Raw genomic sequence first — 20,116 nt, forward strand, 5'->3', positions numbered from 1 at the left:
TAAATATTTTATCTTTTTGGCCACACTTGCAGCATGCCAGGGATTGAACCCATGCCACAGCAGTGACTCGAGCCATAGCAGCAACAATGCTGGATCTTTAACCCACTGTGCCACCAGGGAACACCTGAATATTTTCTTTATATTTCAGCATATTCCTATCTTTCTATCTGAGTCTGGATAAAAGACAAGACATAAATGAAAACCAACTAGCACTTTCTTGCTTCATGTGTTTATTGAATAGTTTCAAAAACGATGACATTATTTGTTATTAAAAAAAAAAGTGAACAAGAGACAACAGCAGCCAGAATAATCTTACTTTTTCAAGCTAATAACTTTCAGAGTAATATATAAGCAATTTTTACATTTTCAATTTAAGTTTACAATCATCTTTTTATTCTACCACACTGGAAAATACTTGTGAAAATAAATAAAAATAAAATAAATGATGCATAGGAAAATTTCTTAAAAACAACTATTGCACAACAAATCATGAGAATAATATACCCAAATAATATAAAAATGCATTTAAATACATTGCATTGACACATTTCATAATTCATAAATAGATTTCACCTACTGTTTATAATAATCTCTGGGTTCTGGAATCAAATCATTTCTTATCAACTCACTTCCATGTAGTTAGCACATTAAACATTTACTTGCTATAGTAAAATTTAGTCAGAAACACACATGTGCCACTTTAAGTTCATTTACCTAACCCTTTGTTGGGCAGACAAAAAATTGTGATCTTTAAAACATATCTGAAAGAAAATAGTGCTCGATTCTAGATAAAACAAGAGTTTAAAGTTCTTCTTCATAGGATTTATAATAGAACAGAAGAACATAAACTAGTGAAATGAAATTCTAATATGTGTGTAACTCCCCTAAATTTATTACAGTTTATTCTAGAAGATGGACCCTTCCTTCAAATAAGTGAATATGGATAACCAGAATAAAAATTAATAGAAAGTCAAGAAAGTATAACAACAATTCCCATTAGGTCTAAAGCAGCCCCTGCCCAAATGAAAAAGAAAAAAAAAAAAAAGAATAAAGTTATAGGTATAAATATATTTCAGAGAAAGTTATAAGCCACATGTTTCTACACTAATCCTTACAGTTGATCAGAATCATAAATAAGAAGCTAGACACTGCCTATAAAAGATTGAATGCACCTTTACAATAAGATCAAGGCTCTGTTAGGCTTGATTCAACAAAATTACTACTGTATTACTGAATATGGCTACACAAGCAAAGGTATCTACTACTAAATACTATGTTACACTGAAAGGGACAATGATTAAAAACTGTATTTTAGTCCAAATTAAAGATAAAGTATAATTACACTTTTGCCAATGTTTAATTGCATAATAAATCAGCTATCCATTAAAGCAATGCATTTTCAGTTGCTTTTTAGTGTCATGTGAATGGTGTTTCAGCATTAAACACTAAAAATATGAGTAGGAAAAATTATTCTCTTATCTTACTCATAACTACATCTAACTATACTTTAAGTGACTAAAATTCAAATATTTTTTGCCTGCATAACCTGCACTAATGATTAAATACTGAAATTATTGTTTATTAGGTGAGATGGTTTTAAAGCCCATTGACATGGCTGCTTCTAAATTCAAATACAGAGAAATAAATACAAGATTTTACAAGGAATTTTGTGAATCTTCTATTAAATAATTAAATTTGCAAAGTTGAAAAAATGAAATTAAAAATCAGATTAAAACTACTCTTCAGATATGAGGTTAGGGAAGAGAAAGAGAAAAAGTGAAATTTGAAGACAATTAGAAAGAGGAAGTTCCCTGTGGCACAACAGGTTAAGGATCCGGCGTTGCTGCAGCTTCGGCACAGGCTTCAAATGCAATGTGGGGTTCAACCCCTGGTCTGAGAACTTCCACATCCTGTGGGTGCAGCCAAAAAAAATAAAAGGATAAGGAATATACGTTTAACTAATACACACTGAGTCCTAAAAAAATTATTCCACTGTAACTAGAATAAAATACATTTGTATTTTCAGCCCTGTGTCTCTGAAAGAGAATCTGCATAATTACATTTTAAAGAATGAGTAAAGGTCTCGAAATTATATAGTTAATAGCACACTGAGTAAAAGGGTAACACAGACTCCCGGGTTTTTTTTTTTTTTTCCTCTTTTAAAACATATTTATAAAATTAATTGTTAAAGAATTCCATACAAGAAATGACCTCATATAACTGGAACTAAAAATATTCTCTTCAGTTCTAAAATTCCAAGCATCCTGTCCTTCAATGATACTGTCTGGAACCAGGCACCAATAATAAAAATGTTTACTACAATTTTCTGCTCAAAGTTATGACCATACTAAAGCTTAAAGGGCTAACCACTAGTGTCTGAGAGTTTGAGGAGGTATTACACTTAATACGCTTAACAATAACAGAAAATACCTAAATTGGTAATTCCACTTGAAATTATTTTCTAACTAATCAGTGAGTATTTCCTTGAATGGCACCGTTTAGGTTATCAGGTATTTATTATATACAGTATATGTACACACAAATATACACACACATAACACATTACACAGACAAAGGATTCAAAAATTGTTGAAAACAAGTATTTTGAATGATTTTAGCATGAAATCACTAGCGGAAGTGCTCTAGATGTCCAAGCAGCAATAGTCATAAGATTCTGGACTTAGCTCTTTTTTCTTTTTGGATTCTGTTCACAGAACCATTCTGCGAACACCACATTCACAACAGAACTTTGCCCATTCTACGGGGTATTTAGTCCCACACTCATGGCAGAATTTTGGTAAGTGTCCTGTTGAGTTTCCTTCAATGCCTTTAACATTTCCGCCATTAAGTGATGATATATAGTCTCCATCTGGCCTGGAGAGGAACAGAAAGTAGAAACACAAAAGTTCCTGTCAGCAGTGTACAACACATAACTCTTGGGAAACAGACCATAATATTAAGTGTAACTAAAAGCTTACTTAATCTCACTGTTAATATTCTTCTAGTTCATTCCATATGACCCTGCAATCCCACTCTTGGGCATCTATCCGGACAAAGCTCTACTTAAAAGAGACACATGCACCCGCATGTTCATTGCAGCACTATTCGCAATAGCCAGGACGTGGAAACAACCCAAATGTCCATCAACAGATGACTGGATTCGGAAGATGTGGTATATATACACAATGGAATACTACTCAGCCATAAAAAAGGATGACATCATGCCATTTGCAGCAACATGGATGGAACTAGAGAATCTCATCCTGAGTGAAATGAGCCAGAAAGACAACGACAAATACCATATGATATCACTTATAACTGGAATCTAATATCCAGCACAAATGAACATCTCCTCAGAAAAGAAAATCATGGACTTGGAGAAGGGACTTGTGGTTGCCTGATGGGAGGGGGAGGGAGTGGGAGGGATCGGGAGCTTGGGCTTATCAGACACAACCTAGAATAGATTTACAAGGAGATCCTGCTGAGTAGCATTGAGAACTATGTCTAGATACTCATGTCGCAACAGAAGAAAGGGTGGGGGAAAAAACTGTAACTGCAATGTATACATGTAAGGATAACCTGACCCCCTTGCTGTACAGTGGGGAAAAAAAAAAAAAAAAAAAAAAAAAAATTCTTCTAGTTCAGACAAAAAAAAAAAAAAATTCACGGGGTCTTTTTCTAACTACTCCACCATGGTCTGTTGTTCTATTTGTCTATCCTTGAATCACTTATCATGTTTTAATTACTACAGCTTCATAAAACATCCGAGCACTATTCTTCACCTCATCCTGGCTAACACTGGATGTCCTGACTGATTAGAACTAGTCAGGATACACAAATTTTGTTTGAAAACTGCACTGAAGTTATACATTGATTTATGGGATGATACAAAGCTTTACAATACTGAATCTTCTGCTTTCTAAAGAAGGCATGTTTCTACTTTAACGTTTTAACATCTTTGAAGTTTTGCGATTTTTCCCCATCAAAATTAAAGTTCTTATTTGGTTTTAATTTGATACTTATATACCTCAAAATTTGTGAGTTTGTGTGTGGGTATTTCTAAAAACTACATTTTCTGTTTGTTGCTAACAAATAGACTGCAATGACTTTCAATATACTGATAACAAGCCAATTTATTAAAAATTTCATTATTATTATTTTTTTGGACATTCTACATAATCATATTGTATGTAACTATAAAAGTTTTCTGTTCTTATTTCCATGTCTTATAACTTTCATTTTTCTTGTACTACATTAAAACAAATTATAGCTGACATTCTTGTGTTATTTTGACTTTTATAGAAAATGCTTCTTAATACTAAAAATGAAGACTGATGTAGAGTCCTAGTAAATCTAATATTCTTGTCATTTAATTACCTTCCTTTCTATTCCTAATTTTCTAACAGCTTTTTTAAAAATCTGAAATAGGCAGTAAATCATATATACATATATGACCAATATTTTTAATCCTTTAATCTGTTGATGTGATAAATTATATGAATAAACTTTCCAGTGTTAAATCAATCTTATTTTCTGTGATAAATCTAAAGTGTCATGAATTTTATGTCTGTGGATTGGGCTTGCTAAATTTCTTAGAGATTTTTTATACGTATTTTCAAGTTTGTAAGTAAGACATCATAATTTTACATTCTCTCATTAGTCTGGATATCAAGGTTTTTACTAAACCTTTGAAATGAAGCTGAAGAATTTTGTTTTTCACCTCCCTCCCCTGTAAAAGTTTTGTAGAAGCTACTATGTAAAAACTCTCATAAGCCCTCTTTGTGTGTGTATAAACATGTGTGTGTGTGTGTGTACGTGTGTGCCTGTGTACTTCTGTCATGGTGAGGAAGCAGGTGTGGTCTAATAACTGATTCAATTTCTTTTTTTTTCTTTTTTTTTTTTTGTCTTTTTGCCTTTTTGCCTTTTTTAGGGCCACACTGGCAGCATATGGAGGTTCCCAGGCTAGGGGTCTAATCAGAGCTATAGCCACCAGCCTACATCAGAGCCACAGCAGCACCATATCCAAGCCATGTGAGGCTGGGGATCGACCCGCAACCTCATGGTTCCTCGTCAGATTTGTTAACCACTGAGCCATGACGGGAATTCCTGATTCAATTTCTTTAATGATGATAATTTCTAGTCTTGCGAATCGGTTTTCATACATTTTACTACGAAATTTTCCATTTCATCTAAGTTTCAAATTACTGGCAGAAAGTTGTTCTTATAATTTTAAATCTCTGCTGGATCTGCAGATACATTCTTTTCATTCGGCATATTATTTGTACCTTCTCTTTTTGTTGATCAATTTTGAGGAGTTTGCTTTATCATTTTATGTATGTATGTATGTATATATGTATGTATGTCTTTTTAGGGCCGCACCTGCAACCCTGCAATCCAGGGATCCAATCCAGGGATCCAACCTGCCAGTGTCTTCATGGATACTAGTTGGGTTCCTTACAGCTGAGCCACAACAGGAACTCCTGCTTTATCATTTTAAATGAACCAAGTTTTTTTGCTGTTAGTCCTCATCATGTATTACTCATTAACTTACTCATCAAAAAAAAATATTTACTGGGCACCTAGCTTATTTTTTAATGTGATTTTTGCTTCTGTCTGTTGATACTTCTTTTGTCTGCCTTTTTGGAAAGATAAAATGATCCTTTTATTAAAGCATATGTATTTATTAGCTTTTCCATTTTATAAGAGAACATTTCAAAACACATGGTTCCACACATAAAAACAGAGTACAGCCACACTCCAGGACTCCAGGAAACATAAGTTCATTTCTTTGATATTTAACATGTATCAAAACCTCAAGCAAAGGGAGTTCCCATCATGTCACAGTGGTTAACGAATCCGACTAGGAACCATGAGGTTTCGGGTTTGGTCCCTGGCCCTGCTCAGTGGGTTAAGGATCCGGCGTTGCCGTGAGCTGTGGTGTAGGTTGCAGACACGGCTCGGATCCCGCATTGCTGTGGCTCCGGGCGTAGGCCGGTGGCTTCAGCTCCGATTCAACCCCTAGCCTGGGAACCTCCATATGCCTCAGGAGCAGCCCTAGAAACGGCAAAAAAGAGACAAAAAAAGAAAAACTTCAAGTGAAATAAATGGTATTTATTAAATCTAGCTGAAAAGATAGCAATTCAATTCCTCTATGGTTCTCATCTTACGCATAAGCATAACTCTTAAAACTTTTTAAATCATAGATGTCCAGATCCCACTCTCCAAACTAAAGAAATCAAAGTCCCTAGGAGGGACCTCATCATGTTCATTTTTGGAAAGCTCTATAGATGCTTCTTTCTAATAGGTCAACCAGGATGGAGAGCTAGCATTTTAGATACTTGAAAATCTGTCCCTGGATTAAATCTGAATAACTGTACAAGCTATGCACTTATAACAAAAGCACATAATACATACACTTATACCTAACACACCTACATCACAACTGGTTTTGGTGATTCATGGGATATCATGTTATAGGCCTGTATTGAGGGCATCCTAAAAAAACACCCTATGAAATCCACTGCCATATTTAGTACGGATTCAGTAGGGACATTAATTAAAAATTTAGGAGCTCCTTTTGTGGCTCAGCGGTTAATGAACCCAACTAGGATCCATGGGGATGTGGGTTGGATCCCTTACCTCGCTCAGTGGGTTAAGGATCTGGTGTGGCCACGAGCTGTGGTGCAGATCGCAGATGTGGCTCAGATTTCGTGTTGCTGTGGCTGTAGCGTAGGCCAGCAGCTGTAGCTCTGATTCAACCCTTAGCCTAGGAACTTCCAGATGCCATGGGTGGCCCTAAAAAGCGAAAGAAAGAAAGAAAAGAAAGAAAGAAAAGAAGAGAAGAGAAGAGAAGAGAAGAGAAGAGAAGAGAAGAGAAGAGAAAAGAAGAGAAGAGAAGAGAAAAGAAAAGAAAAGAAAAGAAAAGAAAAGAAAAGAAAAGAAAAGAAAAGAAAAGAAAAGAAAAGAAAAGAAAAGAAGGAAGGAAGGAAGGAAGGAAGGAAGGAAAGAGAGAAGTAAACCATTAAATTATCCAGTGCCTCCTTATAAGCAATCACAGGACAACTTTGGAGGCCTCAGGACTAGGTATACTTTCATAGAGAAAGTGATTTATTTTTCTATTTTAGACTTCTTGAATCACATAACTACTCCTATCTTCTCCTGTACATTGGCTGCTACAAAGTTTAGACCCTAATTTGTGGTCCAGAGCTAGTCTATCTACAGGTCTCATGACACATATTTTGTGGACTAACTGCACTTCTTTTTTTTTTTTTTTTTTTTTTTGTCTTTTGTCTTTTTGTTGTTGTTGTTGTTATTGTTGCTATTTCTTGGGCCGCTCCCGCGGCATATGGAGGTTCCCAGGCTAGGGGTCCAATTGGAGCCATAGCCACCGGCCTACGCCAGAGCCACAGCAGCGCGGGATCCGAGCCGCGTCTGCAACCTACACCACAGCTCATGGCAACGCCGGATCATTAACCCACTGAGCAAGGGCAGGGACCGAACCCGCAACCTCATGGTTCCTAGTCGGATTCGTTAACCACTGCGCCACGACGGGAACTCCTGCACTTCTTTTTTCACTGGTATCTTTTAATTCCCATCTTTTGTTTTTCTATTCTTTCATTTAAAAAAAAATATTGTATCACACTCTACATCATGGCCTTCTGTACCTTTCCTTAAAACTTTCTGGAATAACTTGGGATACATTTAAAAAACAAATATCTTAACTGGAATGATTTCATTATGTGCTTTAAAAAGAGTGAATGTTGAAGCTGTACAAATATTGTGACAGATTAGAAAGGGAAGTACACGGATAATCACAATCTCAGCAGGGGAGTTTAAATGTATTAAAATGCTGCTGAAGATAATAGCAGTGGTGTAAAGGATATATTATTCCATTTATAGTGGTAAAAACAACCATGTTGCAATTAAAATTAAGACATAAAAAACACTAATGCATCTAGTGGAGCTGAACGAACTGGCCTTGAGTATTTACTGAAAACATGATAACTACAAGGTATAAGAAAACATCATTTATGCCAAAACTTCTAATTCCTTAGTGTATAACATAAAAGCCAAATTAAATCAGAGCAAAGGAAAAATTAGATTTTCTATAAATAGCCTGATAGAAATTTTTGTATATAATCCTTGGAAAACAACATACACCCATTTTTTATGTTAGTTATTAGAACATCAGACCTAAATCCATACCTGGCTATGTAGCTCTCAGTATATGTTTTTCTTTTACTTGTGAGCCCACCTGAGGCAGGATTTCGAGCCAAACTAGGTGGTGTGGTATTTCGAGGTTTGATATTAGCTCTAGAAGAGAGAAAAAGATGGCATAATGAAAAAAAGAAAAACTAGTGAATAGTAAGCATTTATTTCTCAAATTGCTTATTTGCATGATAAGAAAAATAATTTGAAGCTATAGAGAGGTAAATTCAAAAGTTTAAAATCCAAATAATTATTTTAAATCTGAAATCCTTAATGCTAGGGAGAAACCAGAACATTCTGCATCTACTACCACTGTCCTGATGGTACATAAAATCATTTAAATTACAGATATACCGGAGTTCCCGTTGTGGCTCAGTGGTTAAGGAATCCAACTAGGATCCATGAGGTTTCGGGTTCGATCCCTGGCCTCAGTCAGTAGGTTAAGGAACCATCGTTGCCGTGCGCTGTGGTATATAGATCGCAGACTCGGCTAGGATCTGGTGTGGCTGTGGCTGTGGTGTAGGCCAGTGGCTACAGCTCCAATTAGACCTCTAGCCTGGGAATCTCCATATGCTGCGAGTGCAGCCCTAGAAAAGGCAAAAAGACAAAAAAAAAAAGTATATATTCTTTATATTAAATTTATAAGTTAATGATTCTAAAAGGCTTCAGTTTTTTAAAGTTTAAATCTATAGTTCCCTCAAAATAGAGATGTGTTAAGTACCTATGAATAACTGTTAAATAATAACGTTGAGCATGTAAGGTGTGGTTAAAAAAAAACAGCTAAAGAGTTCCTGTTGTGGTGCAGCGTTAAAGAATCCAACTAGGAACCATGAGGTTGTGGGTTCGATCCTTGGCCTTGCTCAGTGGGTTAAGGATCCGGCGTCGCCGTGAGCTGTGGTGTAGGTCACAGACACATCTTGGATCTGGTGTTGCTGTGGTTCTGGCATAAGCTGGCAGCAACAGCTGTGAATGGACCCCTAGCCTGGGAACCTCCATATGCAGAGGGTGTGGCCCTTAAAAGACAAAAAAGACAAAAGACAAAAAAAAAAAACCAAAAAGACAAAAAAGTTAATCATTTTAAAAGGATAATATTCTATTTGTGAAAGTGTGTTCTTGGAAACAGCAAATAAAACAAGTGGGTTAATATACTTTTTGCCTTTAAAGTTTTAATTTCACCAACTGTATAGCCTGGGCCATCTGCTACCAGTAAAGGAGTTTTTATTGAATCATCACTCAATTCTCTCTCTGAAACTCCAGGAAACAAAGAAAGCTTAGAAGGATTATGACAGTAAAATGGTTAAAGTACAGGCTTCTGAATTCAGATGAATCAGGATTCCAATCCCAACTGCTACTCAACAACTTATGGGTAGTAGCAACCTCTCAGAATCCAAGTTCCCTCATTTATAAAATGTGACCATCATCACTTATCTTGTAGAAAGCTATATATATGAATTGAGATTTTATATAAAACTTGGCATAGTTGATTATGATGGTAATACCATTATTACTATGGCTGCTGCTACAAGTTAACATTTACATAATAGTGTTTACTACATTTGGTATAGCTACACTTCTAACACCTTCATAAAAAATTTGCTTCTTACAATAATTTTATGAAGTAGGAAAGATTAATAATTCCATTTTACAAATGAGGCAACCAAATGAAGCAAAACATAGTTAAGGAACTTACCCAAAGTGACACAGTCAGTATACTGTAGAACTAGGGGTCAGATATTCAATAAAGTGTTATTTCCCCCACCACTCACTTTTAGAAATTAAGTCAAATCTTCTCATTTCAGAGATAAGCAATGTTGCGCTATATGATCAAACAGAATGCTTTAAAAAAATTCCTTTAGATTGGAAGTTCTCAAACTTTGGCTGAAATTCTTCCTTCCCTACTTACTAAGCAAAGTTGGAGAGAGTTGCCTAAAATTTTAAAGAGCTACCTCCAAAATACATGCGGGTAAAAACATTTACTATTTTTCAAATGCCCACTACATGTCAAATATAATTCCAAGTACTATGCATACTTTGTTTAATCTTCACAAAAATCTCAGAAGACTCTATTTCCATTTTAAAGCTGAAGAAACTTAAGGAAACTGCAAAGCTCATACATGGCCAGAGTACTTGAACCTGAATTTGGGTGGGTATTATTAAAAATCTTATATTCAATATGCAATTCTGTCATTCAAAGGAAGGCTACATTGAATAGTTATTTTAAATTGTTTCTAAACTTTGACAAGAATCACCTTGGTGTGTGGATGGATTACCCTGGGCCTCTTCAAAAAGCCTTCAAATGATCATTTCCAAGTCCATCCATGAGATATAACCACTCTGCTTTGATAAAGCCCCTCTCGGTATGTTATAGAATTTCACATGCCTTTTTAGGAATTCAATCTCTGAAAATTCACTGCCAAAGGATGGCAATTCCTCCAGTTGAGAGTCATAAGAGGAATGGGATGGACACATTTTTTGTTTTTTGGCTCTAGAACAAAGTCTTGTTAGAAATCCTGTCACCTTCCTATAATGTGTACATGAGATATACAGATAATGCAAACACAACCATGCATATACACACATACAACTTCATATCAATAAAGGTCTTCAAATAATTGGAAAATAACAAATTAGAGAAAAATATAAGGTTAATAACAACAGCTGCCATTATCCAACGTCTATTGTGTATTTTTAGCAACATCTTCTATGAGGTGGAATCGGAATGTTGAGAACCATTCTTAAGAGACTGGGTAGAAGTGTTTTGATCAGTACTTAAACATGTCATCCCAGTCTCACATGGTCAACACATTTTCCTTCCTGGCCAGAGTCTGAAAAGTGCTACCCTTGTTATGTATCTACAATCTGCCTACTATATATAGTTCAGGCAAAAATAAAAGGTTTAATTTGGAACTACACATGAGATCTGCTCCAGCCAGTACAAACAGCAGTGGTACAAAGAAAAATGGCTCAGGGCACAAACTCTTCCTTCTGGGATTTATCACCAACTACTTAAAAACATACATGACGGCTGCTAAAATATCAAAGACTTTTCCCATCTTTGTTTTATTGTATATTTAATTATATTTATTATTACTATTGGTAAGAAAGTGTTGTTGTAACCTTGTAGCCTTGATTTAAAAGTTAAGTGAACTCTACTTAATAACATCTTTTTCAGTTTTAATAAGTAGTCTAATTTATTAGACCCTAAGTTTATCATTTTAAAATGAGAGGGCTAGACTTGGTTTGGGGGCCAAACTAGTAAACCTTGAAGACTTGTGGGAGAGTTCCAAGACAGCCACTGCTACCCTGGCCTCTCTTCTCAGGCGCTAGGCCAGCACAGAGAGGGCAGTATGCTTGGCAGCATCATGTCCTTTCTGCTTTTTGTGTGGAATTTGTAACCATCTAACAAAAAGACTGAGGATTCTTGGACTGAATGTTTTCTAAGATCTTTTCCGCTTCTTTTTTATAATAATTCATCATCTGCTTAGCTCAAAGATAATCTAGAAACATTAACATATAATAATACCAATTATTGAAGATGATTTCTATTTCAACCGTCTAAAAATAAAAATTTAATGGAATAAAATGTATGCTCTAAAACCAGGTTTAGGAATAGAAATTTTCATCAAAACTCAACTGTTATAAATCCCAGAAGATAATTTAGCACTTCTTGTCTTAAAAATGATTAAAGTACAGGAATGTACAAATGTATAGTATTACATTATATAAAGTCTTTAAGGAAATATCTGAAAAAGATTAACCAAACTGAGTTACAAATACTTACTTGTAAATGGGTAATAACTCATGTCTTTTGATGGCACTGTCTGATTTTGTATCACTGTCATACCACCTTTGCATATGTCTTCCAGTTCGAAGTGGAGGGCCTAACTTGTCCATCTTACTATTAAAATATATAAAGGTGTACCCATAAGGAGAATGCTACTGTTTCTTTATATATATTTTTTAAGTTTTTTAAGACATTATTCTGATTCATCAGAAATCCACCTCCCAAGCTCTTAATTCTCTGACTGCCAGGGTAAGGACTAATGTCAAAGAGAATCCTCATATCGTTCATACAATGTCCATTATTAGATATGAAAATTCTGACTATTCAGGCCACCCTGCTAGTTCAGATAAACATCCAAATAAATCCCACACTTATACTTGGCAGAGCAATGGAATCGATTTTTAAAAAAATTTAAGAAGGACAACAACTGCTTCAAATAAAATCTACGAAGCTGGAGGTGAACTGAAAGTAGTTATTCTGGTGAATAAAGATAGATCTGATGTTTGTTCTTATGGAGCTCGCAAATAATCTAATTTTCCCCTTCCCTGAACTCCTAGAGTCTTTCTCTTTTTTCTTTTTTCTTTTTTCTTTTTATGATTTCTCCTACATTTTAAAATTCTGAATATAAAATAATGAACCAAATAATGTATTTTTATCTTTAACCCCGGACTTTTTGTTTGTTTGGCCACAACCACAGCATGTGGAAGTACCTGGGCCAGGGATCAAACCTTCAACATAGCAACAACCTGAGCCACTGCAGTGACGACACCGGATCCTTAACATGTTGTGCCAAAGGGGAATTCCCCTTAACCCTATCTTACAAAAACAATTTCTGAAATTTATCCAGAGAAACGTAAACATAAAACATAATCCTATGTGAAAAAACATGGATGGCAACTCTAAAAATCACATGTTATGTGGCCACACCATCTGAAGTTTTCTAGTATAAAGGATAGTTTTCAAGTATAAAGGATCTCCAGCTAGATGATAACAGAAAAAAACTGCAGGTTTGCAGAGATTTCATTGTTTTATATCAACCAAATAATATATATTATCACCAACCAATATCCATTCACAGTAGGGAGCAGGGAAAATTAAATTAGGAAATAAGGAGAACTATCTTAAATGGCTGCTTGATAACTTAAAAAAGTATAATCTTTTTATGGGATGCTTGCTTACTCATTTAAATCCTGAACACTTACTTTGGATCAGGCACTGTGCTAAATTCCAGGGTGACTGTGGTAAAGAAGACAGACCTGATGCGATGTTCTCCTTATGGAGTTCAGTGTCTAAAAGAACCTGTTCCTTCTCTTGATAATAATGATCTCTAAGGAGGGACACATTTTATCCACTTTTTGTTCCTTCAGTATCCCATACATGGCAGGCATTTTGCTGTAAAAGTTGATATTAATACTTTGTGGGCGATGGTGCTAACATTAGGTGTTTACATCACACTATTTAAAACATTGTAAAGAATTTTTAAAATGCCTGCATTAAATATATGTGCTTGTAAAAAAATTTCTAAAATGTTTGAGATTGAAGAAATGAAAGATCTTGTTTTTTTAGCTCATACCAAAAAAACAAAAAACCCCATCAAAAAATGGGCAGATGATCTAAACACACAATTCTCCAAAGAAGACATGCAGATGGCCAAGAAACACATGAAAAGGTGTTCAATATCACTCATCATTAGGGAAATGCAAATCAAAACCACTGTGAGGTACCACCTAACACCAGCCAGAATGGCCATCATCAAAAAGTCTACAAACAATAAGTGCTGGAGAGGACGGGGAGAAAAAGGAACACTAGTACACTGTTGGTGGGATCGTACATTGGTGTAACCACTGTGGAAAACAGTATGGAGATTCCTCAGAAAACTAAAAATAGAACTACCATTTGATCTAGCAATCCCACTCTGGGCATCTATCCAGAGAAAACCATGACTCACAAAGATACAGGTACTCCGATGTTCATTGCAGCACTATTTACAATAGCCAAGACATGGAAACAACCTAAATGTCCATTGATAGAGAAGTGGATCAAGAAGATGTGGTACATACACACAATGGAATATTACTCAGCCACTGAAAGGAACGAAATACCAGCATTTTTAGCAACATGGATGAACCTAGAAGTTATCATACTAAGTGAAGTCAGCCATACAGTGAGACACCAACATCAAATGCTTTTACTGACATATGGAATTTGAAAAAAGGACAGACTGAACTTCTTTGCAGAACAGATGCTGACTTCACAGACAGTGAAAAATTTATGGTCTCCAGAGGAGACAGTTTGGGGGGTGGGGGATGCGCTTGGGTTATAGGATGGAAATCCTGTAAAACTGGTTTGTTATGAGCATTATATAACTACAGATGTGATAAATTCGTGAGTAACAAAAAAATAAAGATGCTGTTTTTTTTCAGTAAAAAAATAATTATTTAGCAATAATTTGCCACTATTATGCTGTTATTATCAAGATATAAACCATACAAAAATGAAAATTTAAAATCTCATAATGTAATCAAGACTGTATAATGTATACAAAAATGTATTTTATATAATCTTAATATAATTTTATATGAATGTACTTATATATGTATTTTTATATATACAAAATCTTGATTACATATATATTTTAAATACCATGAAATAATAGTTAATGTTTAGAATAATTAAATAAATTGAAGAATTATCCCAGGAACTAATTAAAGGCTTTTGCATACCAAAGGAAACCACTGACAAAACAAAAGGATAACCTACTGAATGAGAGAAAATATCTGCAAATGATATGACCAATAAGGGGATAATATCCGAAAGAAACAGTTCATACAACTCAACATCAAAAAAACAAACAACCCAATTTAAAAAAAGGCACAGACCCGAAGAGACATTTTTTTTCATAGAAGACATACGGATGGCCAACAGGTACATGAAAAGATGCTCAACATCATTACTCACCAGAGAAACGCAAATCAAAACCACCAAGAGCTATCAATTCATGCCTGTCAGAAGGGCTACCATCAAAAAGACCACAAGTACAAATGTTGGTGAGGATGTGGAGGAAAGGAAACTTTGTTCACTGTTGGTGAAAATGTAAATTGGTATAGCCATTGTGGAGAACAGCATGGAGGTTTTTCAAAAACTAAAAACACAATTCCATTCCTGGGTATATATCTGAAAAAAAAAACTTTTGACAAATTTTGGGAGAGCACAATGAGAAATCTACTTTATTATATATTTTTATATTATTCACAAAGTTTGAGAAATATAATTTCAATTTGCTAATAATGATGGAACTATCGGTATCAAAGTTTTTAGAGTGACTATGCTTTTTTTTTTTTTTTTGCTTTTTTAGGGCCAAAATTGTGGCATATGGAAATTCCCAGGCTAGGGGTCGAATCAGAGCTGCAGCTGGCAGCCTACACCACAGCCACAGCAATGCCAAAGCTGAGTCGCATCTGCGACCTATGCCACAGCTTAGAGCAATGCTGGATCCTTAACCCAGAGTGGGGCCAGGGATCAAACTCACATCCTCATGGCCACTAGTTGGGTTTGAAACCTGCTGAGCCACGATGGGTACTTCTTATTTTTCTTTTAAAGGGTCTAATTCAGTAATGACAATGATACCCAAGGACTGAGAAAAATTACAGCATGAATAAGCAAATCCATTCCATAGTCTTGCTGCCATTATGGAAAAAAAGGTATCTGAAGCCAATCAAGTATATCTACATAGCATAAACTTGGTGCAGATTAAGCATTCTGATACACATAACATAGAGTTCCCATATGAAATTCAATAGTATGTTCTTAAATTGGCACATAGATTTGTTCAGAGTCAACATGAAAGTGTAGTTTTAATCCCTCACTGTCCTTTCAATCACAGAAATGTGTCTGAATGGATTAATAAATGTTTTTTAAAAAATCTTTTGGTTCTACAGAACATTAGTCTATGACCAAACTTCCTAGGTATTCCACATGACAAAAACAGTTCCATCCTTGGGAATAAACGAATAATCCTTAAAACTTATACCTCCAAATTATAAATATCTAATTCCTATGATAACTTACTCTACAAGAGGAAGTGGCAAACTTTTCCTTCCTGTGAAAGGTCAGACAGTAAATACTTTAGGCTTTGTGGGCTATACTGTCTCCATCACAAACATTCAACTTTGCCACTATAGCATGAAAGCAGCCATAGACAATATATAAACAATTGGGTGCAGTCATGTTCCAATAAAAACCGTTGTGGGGGAGGATTTGACTCTCAGTCCATAGTTCAAAAAGACTACCTTCTTTAAAAAGACAAAAATCGGAGTTCCCGTTGTGGCACAGTGGTTAACGAATCCGATTAGGAACCATGAGGTTACAGGTTCGATCCCTGGCCTTGCTCAGTGGGTTAAGGATCTGGTGCTTATGTGAGCTGTGGTGTAGGTCACAGATGCAGCTCGGATCCCGAGTTGCTATGGCTCTGGCATAGGCCGGTGGCTACAGCTCCGATTGGACCCCTAGCCTGGGAACCTCCATATGCCGTGGAAGCGACCCTAGAAAAGGCAAAAAGACAAAATATTAAAAAAAAAAAAAAAAAGGCAAAATTCCATACATGAGAGAATGTCGGTATGTTAAGATTTTGAAAATCTAAACGAAGGCCAGATCTCATGGTGATCTCTTAAATTTTATCATAAAGAGCTGTGATAACTATCACTACATTATCATAAAGAGCTGTGATAACTATCACTACATTATCCTGTATTCTTAGACAAAAGTACATTACTTTTTCTCAAGCTAATATACTTTTGCAGGTGATAAACTGTTCAATCTTGACCTTTGTTTTTTTTTTTTTTTAAATCTCTAATTGCATGTAATTGCCATGATATGAATAGTATATCTAGAAAGGAACAATAGTTTGGCAGGTTTCCAAATATTCAGAGCTGAATGAGATTTTAAATATTTGGCAACAATATCTCTTTCTAATTTGAGATAAAACTTTAACCTAGCAAAGGTCCTTGTTTACTGCTGATACCATAAGACTGAATTCTTAAGAAATAAACTACTCAGTCCTATACAACTATAATAAGCAGAGCAGATAAAGTAAAAAGAAACAATATTGGGGGGAAATTTACCAATTGGTATTTTGTATCTTTGTAGACATCCGTAGTTACGATGTTCTGGGGCACTCAAAACTTTGAAACATGTCATACTTCTACTTTTGATCCTAAACTCATCAATCCTATAAAAATAATTTAGTATCTCAATTCCATGGTAGTTAGCTTCCCTAATCCAATAGCCTAAATCATTGTTATCCACATAAGAAGCCAAACTCTGCAATTCTAGGTTGTTTGAGGCGTTTCTAAATCAATAATAAAAAGCTAATAAAAATCTAAATAGTGATCTATACAAACCACAAACATCAAAAAATTGGCTTTGGAAAAAAGCCTGTTTCTACTCATACAAAAATATACTTTAAAACTAGACATTTATTTATTACTTTTATTATTATAAAGTATGAGAAACCAATTTCTTTTGTTTTAAATTAAGAAATGCTCCTTACATGCATTCCATTTTTCTAGTTTTAACACATCTATTATAGCCTATCTCCAAAGTAAATTCCTATTTTTCACAGTAACTGAAGAGAAGTAAATCTTTGAAAATGGATATATTTTTCAATCTTTGAAAATTCTTGGTTGAGGAGTTCCCGGCATTGCTGAGGGGAAACAAATCTGACTAGCATCCATAAGGATGCAGGTTCAATCCTTGGCGTAGCTCAGTGGGTTAAGGATCTGGCACTGCCATGAGCTGTGGTGTAGGTTGCAAACTCAGCTCAGAACTGGTATTTCTGTGGCTGTGGTGTAGGCTCCAATTCAACCCCTAGCCTGGAAATCTCCACATGTTGATGGTAAGGCCCTAGAGAGTCAAAAAAAAAAGAAAAGAAAAGAAAATTATCAGTTGAAATAGCCATTTAAGCCAGTAATAAACCAGAGAAAACACAGTTCAAGGCATAACCATGTAAACTCTCTGACACAATTCAGTGTGGCAATATTTATTTAAAAACTCTGTGTTCATCATACTTCTAAAAATCTCCAAGGAGTAAAGAAAAATCATCTTTTAGCATTAGAAAAAAAAAACAAAACTTCAACTGGGGATATGTTTTGCTTTCAAAAAAATTCTATTAAAATCTGTTGACTCACAGGTTCTCTAGAAGTTAATTATCAAACATATGAGAATTTTCCTGAGTAATAAGATACAAATTTTTTGGTAGTATGACTCCAATATATGCTAAATACTACAGGTAACCGGTACGTATGATTAAAGGTGACCACAATACAGATATACACACCAGGCTTTAAATAATTCCAAGCCATTAAAATGACTCCATTTTACCAATCTCAGAAGATGTTCAATTTCTAGAACATTACAGCTAACCATACGTCTTAATTCTTTACTCAATCCTGAATTTTCTGTATCAAGTAATTTTCTTACTAGTGCCAGAACCATGATTCTGTGATGTGCCAAAAGGTTGACATATGAGGAATTTATTCTTTTTCATACATTCACCAAAAATTTGTGTGCCTATGTACCAAGCATTATACAACATTCTGTTGTATAAGCAAGGCACATCTGTAAGCAAGGCACAGAGCTTTGTCATCACAGAGCTTACAATCTAGTAAGGGAAACAGACAAATCATTACCTCAATAATTCTAATAACGTAACAAGTTCTGCCACTAAATAGACGGCCATGAATGGTTCTACTCAACTTAGTAATATAATAATATTCCAGTTAATATATTGTCAGGAGCACACATCATTCTCGTTCCAATAGTTGGAAACACTCCTTTAACACATAAGGATCATATATAGAATGGACAACTGGAATTCAAACATAACTAGTTTGACAGTTTAACATAATATTGGACAACCAAAAATTTACAGCATTATAGCAGTGTATAACTGAGAAAATTATTGTGTCCAAAGTCTGCTTTTAGTAGAAACATTTCTCCAAGCAATCAATAAATGTTAGGAAGATTTTTTTTTTAGATCAGTTACTGAGGTTTAAGTAGGTTCACAAAAAGTTGTCAGAGCAAGACAGAGAAAAGAGATATGCACAAAGTCATATAGCTCTTTAGTGACAAAAGTAGGATCTAGAAGTCTAGTTTTCTAATCCAAAGTCAATAATCTTTTTCATTTTACCAGTCAGCTTCACATGTCCTATTAAAAATGCAGGGTGTCAGTACAACTTAATATTGCCAACTGATAAAATTACCAGTATGACAGGAGAGGTACTAAAAAAATAACAGACTTTCATTAATAATCAACTGTAAATGAAACTATCATTTGGAAAGTTAAAATGTACTGCTACATCTATACTTTAGCTAAATATCTAATGAGTCAACTCAGAGATGTAAAAAAAAAAAAAGTTTTTTAGTACTGGAAGATAAGAACCTTTTATTTTTCAATCACATATTCCACTGATAACACATCTCATTACCAAGGATAGCCGGTCTCTTCTTTTTAGAAAGACAACAAAAAGAGGGAAAAAAAAAAAAAATTGGATTTAATCAGATCTTGTTAGTTGACCTTTTTCTTTTTCTACAATGATAGTTACATTAAATTCCTTTTAAGTCTTACACCCTCTATATGGTCCAAATTGGAAATAATAGTCTCATATGATAGATACCATCATATATATTTCCTACACTGAAAACAAAGTGATAACCTATATCTGAAAATAAGTGCTATAATAAGTGTAAGTGCTGTATTTCCAAAATTATGTCTTTATCAGTATCTGTAAGATAAAGACATAAGACCTCATTCTAATCATCACATGGCATGGCAATCCTTTAATTTGCTAATTTATCAAAAAGGAAAGTGAGTTTCTACTGGAATATGAGTATTCCTATTAAAATCTCTAGTGACCCTTTAAAAAAAAGGAGTTCCCATTGTGGTTCAGTGGTAAAGAACCCAACTAATATCCATAAGGACACAGGTTCAATCCCTGGCCCCACTCAGTAGGTTATGGGTCTGGTGTTGCCATGAGCTGGGGTGCAGGTCACAGACATGGCTTGGATCTGGTGTTGCCAGCAGCTGAAGCTCAATTCAACTCCTAGCCTGGGAACTTCCATATGCTG

At 35.0% G+C, this 20,116-nt stretch overlaps 1 protein-coding gene across 4 annotated transcripts in view; it reads right to left on the bottom strand.

Moving 5' to 3' along the window:
• The window catches only part of ZC2HC1A (zinc finger C2HC-type containing 1A), a 58,643-nt gene continuing 38,740 nt past the window's right edge, over positions 214-20,116 (bottom strand). For 2 of the 4 annotated variants that reach the window (XM_005663013.3, XM_013996660.2), the window contains exons 8-10: positions 11,990-12,106; positions 8,206-8,313; positions 214-2,874 (exon numbers count right to left, since the gene is read on the bottom strand). In XM_005663013.3, coding sequence (XP_005663070.1) covers positions 2,709-2,874; positions 8,206-8,313; positions 11,990-12,106 — 391 coding nt within the window. In that variant the 3' untranslated portion in view covers positions 214-2,708. The remainder of the gene's footprint in view (positions 2,875-8,205; positions 8,314-11,989; positions 12,107-20,116) is intronic. The other 2 variants (XM_005663015.3, XM_005663014.3) reach the window with 1 other exon arrangement.

The sequence above is a fragment of the Sus scrofa genome, chromosome 4 (genome assembly GCF_000003025.6).
Source record: "Sus scrofa isolate TJ Tabasco breed Duroc chromosome 4, Sscrofa11.1, whole genome shotgun sequence".
Classification (NCBI taxonomy): domain Eukaryota; kingdom Metazoa; phylum Chordata; class Mammalia; order Artiodactyla; family Suidae; genus Sus; species Sus scrofa.